The sequence below is a fragment of the Limulus polyphemus genome, unplaced genomic scaffold, assembly GCF_000517525.1.
Source record: "Limulus polyphemus unplaced genomic scaffold, Limulus_polyphemus-2.1.2 Scaffold371, whole genome shotgun sequence".
Lineage (NCBI taxonomy): Eukaryota > Metazoa > Arthropoda > Merostomata > Xiphosura > Limulidae > Limulus > Limulus polyphemus.
In genome coordinates, this window is record NW_013665981.1 from 29,873 (window position 1) to 40,746 (window position 10,874).

The 10,874-nt window shown below is 31.5% G+C and overlaps 1 protein-coding gene across 3 annotated transcripts in view; it reads right to left on the minus strand.

Moving 5' to 3' along the window:
- LOC106457768 (neuroglian-like) overlaps nucleotides 1–10,874 on the minus strand; it is a 97,792-nt gene that overhangs the window by 27,160 nt on the left and 59,758 nt on the right. For all 3 annotated transcript variants that reach the window (XM_013917212.2, XM_022383781.1, XM_022383782.1), the window contains exons 8-12: nucleotides 6,530–6,723; nucleotides 5,734–5,865; nucleotides 3,851–3,994; nucleotides 2,575–2,726; nucleotides 1,387–1,507 (exon numbers count right to left, since the gene is read on the minus strand). In XM_013917212.2, the coding sequence (XP_013772666.1) occupies nucleotides 1,387–1,507; nucleotides 2,575–2,726; nucleotides 3,851–3,994; nucleotides 5,734–5,865; nucleotides 6,530–6,723 (743 nt within the window). The remainder of the gene's footprint in view (nucleotides 1–1,386; nucleotides 1,508–2,574; nucleotides 2,727–3,850; nucleotides 3,995–5,733; nucleotides 5,866–6,529; nucleotides 6,724–10,874) is intronic.

A 10,874-nucleotide genomic window follows, 5' to 3' on the forward strand; every position in this document is an offset into this window, starting at 1 on the left:
CCAAATGAAGGAAGCCACAGAAATTCGATGGGAAGGTACCATGGGAAGCATATAGAGGAGCAGAAAGCAGTATATCTGGCAATGAGCTTGAAGGGACAACCACTGGAAATACTTGGACAGTTGTCAGCAGATGACAGACACAACTATAGAGCACTGGTAGCAGCTCTAGAACTCAGGTATGGAACCCAAAATCAGTCTGAAGTCTACAGGGCTAGGTTTAGGAGGAGAGTCCATGCTGAAGGGGAGAGCCTGCAAGAGCTGGCACAAGACTTGGAAAGTATGGTAATGTTGTGAAACAGTAAATCTCACTATTCAGAATAACAGGTGTAATAAAGTGTAGAAAACGATTAGTAAAATGAAGAAGCCCACAAAGTTTTTCTGTACAATAATATTGTAACACAGAAAAGCTAACTGTACAGGGTAAAAACAAACAATGGGTGTAATGGAGAGTCAACAGTAATGTGTAGAAAAGCAACATTTAATTTGGAAAACGTAACAATGCTTTGTAGTACAGCAATATGGTGACACAGTGAAGCTAACTATAAAGGGTAAAGTAAACAATGGTTATGATAGAGGGACTCAACAAGATATATTAACATATTCAGTTAGCTATACAGGGTGGAATAAACATTGACTATTTGTAAAAAATTTATAATGTATAGTGGCAGAACCACAAAATGACAGTATGAAGCTGACTATACAAAAAAGGAAAAATAAGGGGATGAAAGGAAGGAGCCAACAATGTTTGGTAGAATAACCATATGGTGACAGAATGGAATGAAATAAATATGGTAATATAAACAATCTGATGACAAAAATGAAGTTATCTAAAAAGAGTAATATAAATATCTGGCTAAAGATAAACAGCAACAATAAATGATAGTATAAACAAAGATAACACTGAAGATAATAAAAAGTGTAATTATTTGATGGCAGCTTGAACCAACAATACAGGGCAGTATAAAGCAATATGTTGATTGTTTCAAAATAAAAAAATGGAGGGAAGTAAAACACAGTGAAGATGGTTATAAAGACACTTAGTCGTATGGTAAGGCCAACTATTTATATCTGGTATTATAAATATATAGTCGGAGATGAAAGTTTTGTATGTAGCTAATCATTAGGAATGTAGCACTAGTTTAGCCACATCAAAGACAAATTGAATAATTTTTTAATATTAAATCTGATATGATTATTATTTCATTGTTACATCTAAATTTTCAATTTGATGTAAGTTCTTGGAACAGAAATAACTGGTGTTTTTAAATTTTTACACAAATCAATTCTAGAAGGAGTATCTGAAAACTGAAAAAAAAAGCTGTCAACCAAAGCCTTTTTTTTCACTAACTGTTCAAATAAATCACCTTTGAGAAACTTTTAACGTACCTTTGACTTCCAAATTTCCAGATGCTTGTAATGAACCAAATTTGTTTATTGCAATGCATGTATACTGGCCTTCATCTTCCTTTGAAATATTTGTTAACTCCAAAATCCCACTGTTTAATGTCTATAATGATAATACACATAATCATCCATTAACCCAAATATAATTTATATTCAAAAATGCAGAGAAATATGTTCATAAGTCATCTATATTTCATTAATTGCTAAACACAACTGCTCATGTTAACTCCCTAATTTTGTAAACCTGTTATAAAAGCAAAAATGCATTTTTCTTCCCAAAAACATGCATTCTTCCACAAGTTATTATTTTAAAACACATGGAAAATATAAACTTTAATGGTAGTATTTTAAAATATAAATATTAAAAATATTCAATCTCATATTATGGTCTAAATTCCAACTTCTATAATAAATTGCTTTCATTAAACTACTGTACAAACTTAAGTATCTTCTATTCTTAGCTCTGCAATAAAACTATTTTTACTACTTGAATATAGCTATGACAGATAAATAAGTGTATATACATAATACTGCTTGCTTTGCTGCCACTTTAATGAGGATCTAAACATTACCACTTGACTGCTTGCTTTGATATCAAGAAGCTGCCATGTTAATAATATTCTGGCCTAAACATTAAAAAAAGGGAGTTAATCTTGAAAAAGAAAGAGAATGATAATATTTTTATTTTTTGGGTGAACAGTAACCACATTCAACAGTTTTTTAGCTGATGTCTCAAAATATAAAACACAATATCCTATAAGAATCATAACAATAATATTTTCAGGTTACAGATCACACCATTCCAGTGTCCAAACTCTAACAATTGATACTGGACAAGTAATTCCATCATCTTGTATGAGAAACACATTTGCTTTTTGTGATTTTTTTTTTTGGCAATATATAATTAAAGCTAAATTATGTTCATTAACATTCATTTCTCACTAACAGATTGACAATATGGGTATTTAGCAGACAACTAAACATTATACTTGCTAACAAGAAATTTCTCACTATCTTCAATAAAACATTAATACTTGCAGGATTTACCATCGATTTCCCCCACATTTTTTGGTGAAATTAAATATGTTTAAAATGCTTGATCTAGCCCAGACAATATGTAATGTGAATTTAACTACAGAATCCAGTAGATGACTAAATCATAGTTTTTACCTGAAATTGATTTCCAACAAGATCTTGATTGTCTTTTTTCCAACTCACTTGTGGCTTGGGTACTCCATATACCAGACACTTTATAATTCTTTTAGAACCAACAACAGCATAAGTAATCTTTTTAGGTGGTTCTCGCATTGTTGGAGGAATAGCTACCAAAACACACAATATTTTGAAGTGAGATACATTCATGCAGTTCATCAAGTTTTTAAACAGAAGTCCTAAACTTGTGACTGATACATATACTTTTAGAAAAATCAAGTTATCATCATGTCATCATGAACTTCTTTGGTGTCTCCACATTAAAACAAAAACTTTATAAAAACAGGTATGCATTAAAATTGTTAAAGTACAACAGTAAAATGCAATGATTTGATGACTTCATCACTATCAAATGTACCAGGCATATTAAGAGATAGAGTGACCTTAAAAAGACTGAAATAGGCTCTTGGCTTAACATGAGAAAAACAAACATTGTTTAGTTGTTTAAATGTTAAATTTACTTTCATTCATAGTAGAAAATCATATAAAAGGATTAAAGTATAAGTTAAAAATGGATATATTGAAGCTATATTGACAGGTTTAAGCTTTTGCCTTTTTAATTTTATATATACTTTTTCCAGTATCAACATTGTGGTTTAGATGCATTTACACATGCATTACATCTTTAAAAGACAAATCAGGCTGTTGTTTTTAAATGAAAGTGATAGTTTACATGTTATTTAATTACTGTTTAGTAGGCTTGCTAAGACTTAACACGTAAATAATCACTATTGTATGCAGTTTCTGATATCTCTCTGTATTATTTATTTAGCCATTACTCATTCAACTGGTTTAAATAAATATACAGAAAATAAATAATTGTCCTAACTACTATTCTTTTAGAAAACAGTTTTTCTAAATGCTAGTAAGTTTAATGAAGTATTGAAATAACATTGAAACTCATCACTCTAAACTTGTCTAATGTAAGTTTTGAGTAAGAACACTTAAAACTTAATTTTTTTTACTGTTATGAGCTGCTGTTGACAAGACCTTTTACACAGTATTTGAGGTCATCAATCCAACTATGTTTTATACCCAAAATCTTTGATGACCATTATTCCCATCGAACAGAGCAGAAACCTACACATTTTTACATATAAAAATTTTATCAAAGACCATGTGTTTAAAAATATTTTTTGTCTTATTCTTATGTTTTATCATATTTTAAACTAGAGAATGGAGCAGGCTTTGCCAGCTTTAACATTTTACAATATAAAAATAATAATTTACTTACAAAGAATGTTTAAATAGAAATTCTTGAAGGTATAACCATGAATATTGGAAGCATTGCACTGGTAAACTGCAGTATCAGTTTTCACTAGGTTAGTGATGGTCATTACATTCCCATTAATGATTCTTCGTGGATTCGGCTCAGCCTCTATACAGTGGAAAAATGTATCATAGATTTTCAATTACTTTAAAGTCTTTGATAAGCAATCATGCTAAAGGTGTAAGTAGAATATTTACCAAAACATAAGAAAAAAGGGAATAAACCATGATTTGAATATTTAAGTTTATAACTTTGTCAATCACAAAAAGACAAAAAAATCTTTGAATGCCATAATGAACAGCTAAATTCAATAGTAAACAAAACAGTGTTGTCTTCATTCTACTTACAGGTAATAAATATTATGTTTTTCTCTCATGGAGAGGTTTATAAAAGAAGAAACCATGGAACTAGTTTCTACCTTAAAGAGTCATAACAAAATGAATCAACATAATCACTGTAATTTATATGACAACCCCAACTTAGAACATATATTACAAGCCTATTAACAGATAAACTTGTTTATTAGACACACACACACCACTTTTAGGCCATCACATAACACATACTATAAAACTGAAAATAAGAGTTGTCTGGAGGACAGACAAGTACATGTCTCTCTCTCTCTTTACAGCAAAGGTTTACCTGTAAAAGTGCCTTGGCTTTTTTTTAAAACCTCTGACAGAGTAAGCCATTTATGTTGCTTTTGTTTCAGAGTAATCACAAAGCAAAGTTACATTATTGTTAAATGTATACACATTTTTCAAGTACATTAACTTAATTTTACAGAGGGTGAGTACATTATGTTAAAATGATTTTGGAGCTTCTCATGTCATTTTATTCCAAGTTGTTACACTAGATTATGCTCTATGTATCTGACAACTGTGTATTTTTGAAAATAAGTCTACAGATAGTTTCCGTTGCAAGGCTGTTCAAAACACACTCATCCTGTTAGCAGCTTTCTATAAGTATGTGAGGACGACACTCTGATCAGAAATACACAGGGGCTACATCCAGCAACTTGACTTACATGCCTTCATACCAAGTAATATAAATACCCATGTCATTCTCCAACTGTTTGAAGTATGCAATGGTTGAAGAGGAGGTGTGATTATAAGTCTTAGCTCATAACCTGTTGGCCTTGTTTCCAGATTGAGATCCTTCTAGATTATGTTGCATACTGTTGCTTGGGGCAAATGTACAGCTTTTACCACTGACCTTTTGTTCATGATTTCTCACTTGTTACAAAATGTTGCAGTTTGCTTACCTTTGCTGGGGTACATTTTGTTGCACATCTCTTTCTGGATGGTCCTGGTGCCCCAAGTTGATCCATATTCCTTTGTTTTCCAATGCCATTAAGTACAAGGAATATCCCCATCTTGGAAATTCTAAATCCCTGATTTGAATGCACCTTTGTGATCTGAGTATATGAATAATTTGCATCACGAAAGGTTGTTACATATCTTTCACAAAAGCAATACGTTTTTGTTGGCATTACATTAGCTACAAAATGCCAAAATATGTCAAAATGTGGTTCTGATACATTCCATTTCACCAGTACCTTATAATTGTGGTTGTCAAGTGCCTTGCTGATTTATATATTAAAATTTTTTTTAACATAACATATTCAATCCTCTATACAATGAACTCCACGTAAAGCTCAACTTGAAACAAGTAGGTTCTGACCTTTTTATATTTTCTAACACACAAACTTGTAATTACAATTTGGGCTTATCTTACTGAACTTGACCTCCTTTTCATGTAATCTGCAAAAACCAAAAAATCAATGTATCATTTAGACTTCATACCATCACTGGTTTTTCATACTCAAACAGTAGGAAACATCTTACCCTCTACAGCTTCTCCATTTATCAACCACTGAAGTTTTGGAGGAGGTATTCCACTAGCTGAACATTCAAATTTAACATTTTCTTCTTCAGCAGCCTGTGTGTTGGTTGGTGATACATTCCAATAGGGGGATGCTATGAAAACATATATTAATGAAATAGTTAATATTCTACTTTCTATGTGAATAAACAACTTACATTTATGTAAAATGTTCATGTCATTAGATAGATATTTATGTTTATGACTGGTAACATGATCTCCAACAAGTACAAAATAAAGAGCTTTATAGACTGGAAATTTTAACTTGTGCATTTCTTTTCAATAAATGTTTTAAATCTATATTTCTTCAGCTTTATCTTTAAGAAGATATATGCCTTACAAAATATTCATGGCAAGAGTCAGAGACAATTTACTCACATAAAGCTCAGAGAAAAGAAATCTTGATTCAACCTTTATAACACAAGTTTCTTCAGTTTGATGTTTAACTAGATAACTTTAGTTCACTTATCAATCCATTCTTATGCTTCATTCTAAACTACATCATCATTTTATATATCATGAGAACTAAAGAATATTTAGAAAATTTTTATTCTTTCATATTTTAAACACTCTCATTTTTAACCTTTATTTTATTTGAAAACTTTTGAATTTTTTAATTTTATACACAGAAAAAATAAGTGATATTTATTTAGTAGCATACACATATTTGGTGGTTGGTTTAAAACTTTGACTTGATATTAACCAAATAATTTACATATGCATTTGAGAGCCAAATTAAAAAACAACAACTAAACCTACATTCTACTGTGACTGTTATTGAATATCTCTGTTCACTTCCAACTCCATTATTAGCAATGCACTGGTAAATGCCTTCATTATCACTGCTAACATTTTTAATATTTAATATTTTGTCAATCTTGATAGGTGTACCAAGTCTTTCACTGGGTAGGGATCCTTTTTTGGTGAAATACCACTTCACTGTGGGAACAGGCCTAAATAAATAATGTAAAAAAAACACATTTAAGTGTTGGTTCATGAAAATTGCATTATATACTATCAAAGAATGTTATATAACAAAAACTCCCTAATTTAAATACAAATAAAATATTTTTATTTAATATAAAAAATTATTCTTAACTTCAGTGAATTTAACATGTTAATGTTATACTGTTACAACCAGATAAGGGGCATATAAAAGCTAATGTTTCTTAATAAACATTTTTACTGTATAAGATAGCAAAAATGTTTTACAAAGGAAGTATAAAGATGAGTTTAAACATTAGTTTTGTATTATGCACATATCCTTATATAAAAAAGGCTACTAATTTTTTATATAAAACCATGATTAAAATATTCCTTTCACACCAATCATTTAGGAAAAGGGCAAGGTAAGACAGCAAACAGATATAATGAATAAATCAAAATGTAAAATTTGTTTCTGAGGCAAAATTAAATGCTAACTAATGCAACTCTCCATTTAAACATATCTTTTCCTTTTGTGACTTAAGATGCAGTTATCTGTAGATTGAAGGTCTCAAAAGACAAAGGCATTTACTGAAATGGCATTCAGGGTTCAAAATTCTGTAAAACTATATGGTGAGTAACTTTTTTTTTTTGAGCTATTAACACTGTAAGTTTATTATTTACACACGTATATATACAGTTGTCCTTCTAAACTTTCTCTTACTTAAAATGTTTGAATGAAATTTGTAAAAAAAAAGAGTAGGTGCTAATACAGAAAAAAACTGTATATCATTTTTACACATTTTTGGAAAATTCAACAAACACCAAGAAAATAGAATTGTGTGAATATTAGGTTGATTGATAAACATGCCATCCTGAAACTAGTTTGATAAAGAGACCACTTAGGATAAAAAAAAAGAAAAAAAACTAAAGATAAATCACAGAAAAAGATAATCCTAGCTCAGGATAATGAAAGAAAGCCAGACTCTCCATATTTTCAGGAGATAAGTATGTTGAGTCTTTAATCTTACCATAAATATTACATTCTGTAGTTTCAATAAGTGTTTTATTTATTTTTTATAGCTGATTTATACAATTAAAAATTAGAAAAAAAAAACAGTTGAAATTGAGTTACTTAAAACAAGATAATTCTACAGCTACCTCAAAAGAAGAAAATACATATTTGAAAGTCTGTATGTCTTTTCCTATGGTTACCAAATTACAATATTTTAATAAATAGCCCATAAATTATATCCAAGTTAATAGGCTTTACATTGTATGGTTATTAATTAACCATTTCAAGATACTCTTAAAATCTACCTGCAGGATTAAGGATGTTTTTCATGACTATTTGCATTTCCCTACACTCAAACAATCAGATGTAAATGAAAAGGGTACAACAAATTATGAAAATATCATAAAACTTAAGAAAATTATAAAAATATTATATCTTGTAACTCTCATTTGCATAGTCTTCCTGCAGTAGGGTGGTCCATATTTTTGAAGTTTTAATTCACAATACCCTCACCCCCTAATTTTGTTCCAATATATAAATAAGTGATCCACACCACATTTTATCGATATTGAATAACATTTAGGGGTTACTCATGGTAGATTGTTTTACATCTACATGTTATAAATAATTCTGGAAGGTTCTAGATTATTCTGAAATATTCTAGCATATCATTATGGAATATTCTAGCATATTCTGGAATATTCCAGAGTATTCCATATATAAATAATCTATATTGCCACTTTCTTCTTCTGGAATATTCTGTATGATAAGACAATACTTTCTAGAATTTCTGTGAGGATATATAAGCACTTAAGCAGATTCTTCTGTATCATTTCAGCTGACACTGTATCAGCATATTACTGCAAATCTATACTGCATCAAGAAATAAGACTACACTTTCGCTGCTTGAATCAGAAGAAACTGAACTAATAGGAAGCAGATTACCTTCAAACAGGCAAGTGCTCTTTGTCTTTTCTACCATCACAAAACACTAAAGAAGACAGTTTATGAAAGCTCAAAGGTTGTGACAGAGAAGTAATTGGAGAACCATCATCTTCTGAGCCTAAAAAGAGGACAAGAAGAAATATTATCTCTCCTGACTTAGTAGCAGCTATGGGCAGAACCAAGTTGAGTGACAGAAAGGCAACATTTGTCCTTACTGCTACAGTTCACAGCCTTGGTCGTAATGTGCAGGAACTAATCGTTAACCATTCCTTGATCCAAAGAATTCAAGACTGCTTCCTTGAAGAACTTGTCAAAAACTTAAAGGAACATTTCCAGCTAACAATCTTACTTGTATTTCACTTAAATAGTAAGCTCCTTAATGATCTCACAGGGAAAGAATAAGTGGATCATCTACTAGTGATCTTGTCTGGAGCAGGAGTAAACCAACTCCTAGGTGTTACCAAGTTCATTTTTAGCACTGGAGAGGCTCAAGCTTCTGCTGTGGCACATTTGCTGAAAGAGTGTGGAGTAACTCATTGTGTAAAAGTAGTTTGCTTTGACACAACAGCAAGCAACACTGGTATCAGAAATGGAGCATGTGTGCTGTTAGAACAAAGATTAAACAACCTTCTGTATTTGACATGCTGGCATCATACCTAGAAATTATCCTGGCTTGTGTTTTAAAGAATGTGTATGGCTTTCCTCTGGTCAAGATACTACAATTTTAAATTGATTCCAACAGTTTTGGGAATACATGGACCAGTCCAGTTATGAAACTGCAGCTGACTATGGTGAAGTAACAGAAGCAATAGAGGGAGTTAAGGACAGTGTCATTCAGTTTGCTACAAGACAACTTCAGGTTATCCAACTTAGAGACAATTATAAAGAGCTTCTTGAACTAGCCATAACCTTTCTTGGTGGCATCCATCCTCATGGAGAGTAATTTATAGCATCTGGAGCACTGCATTATGCATGATGAATGGTCAAGGCATTATATGCTTTCAAGATTTGGATGTTTATAGGACAGTTTAAGCTCACTGGCTGTATGGAAAGTGGACTCTATGAAATCAGTATCTTTGTTGTTTGAGTCTATCTTAGAGTATGTTTCACCACACAGGATGCCATTTCTGCTCCCTTCAATGATTTTAGCTTTCTACAATGTCATATTATGTATAAGAAGGTGAATTATATTCTTTTAAAATCAGCCTCTCAAAAATTTGTTGGATATCTATGGTATCTCAATGAGAAACTCAATGATTTGGCATTCTTTGACTCAGCTGAATCCACAAAGACAAAATGAACAATGGTAAAGGCATGGATGAACTCCCAAAATGCATCCAGCTAGATATCAGGAAGTCTTAGGACATGTCGGTTGAAGATCGCATCAAAAATAGCACAACGAACTTCTTTAGGTGCATCAAACTTCCTTCTGGATTATGACCCTGAGTCATGGAAGCTCAGAAAGGACTACAGGGAGGCACTACAGACAGTTAAAACAAATTGTGTAGAATAACAGAAGATGATTTCCTAACACCAAAAAGGAAACAATAACAATGCAGGAGTGATTAACCACACCAAAATTATGTAATTATACTATTGTACACACAATAAAATAATAATATACTTTAAATAAATCATTTACAATACATAACAAATATGTTTTTATACCACATAGTACATATAGTACCAAGCCACTGCAGTCTAGAACTCCAACTTCATTGGAGGGAAGGAAAACAAAAGGATCAGAGAAGGATGTGGATGATAAGGAGGTTATACTTATAGGTGATTCCATGATGAGGAATGTGGATAGAATAGTCTGTGGGGTAAACAAGGAGAAAAGAATCAGGTTATGCTACCCAGGGGCACAGGTGGCGGATGTAATTGACAAAGCAAGAGATATAATAAAGGGGGCTAGCAGAAATGCAGTTTTTGTAGTGCTTGTAGGGGCTAATGATGTAGGGAAAGGTAGGTCAGAGGAGCTAATTAATAAGTAACATAATACTTTGGGACAACATTGGACTTATTGGTCCATCTCAGCTGTTCCATCCTCAAAACTAAATTAAAATCTTAAAAAAAATAATAAAAAAAATTCAAACCCAGCCCTTTTCATTCATATACTTATCAAGCTTTTTCTTAAACTCGCTTAAATTTACTGCCTCTACAACAACTGAAGGCAATCCATTTCAAAGGCCAACCACCCTGTTTGAAAAATAAAACTAT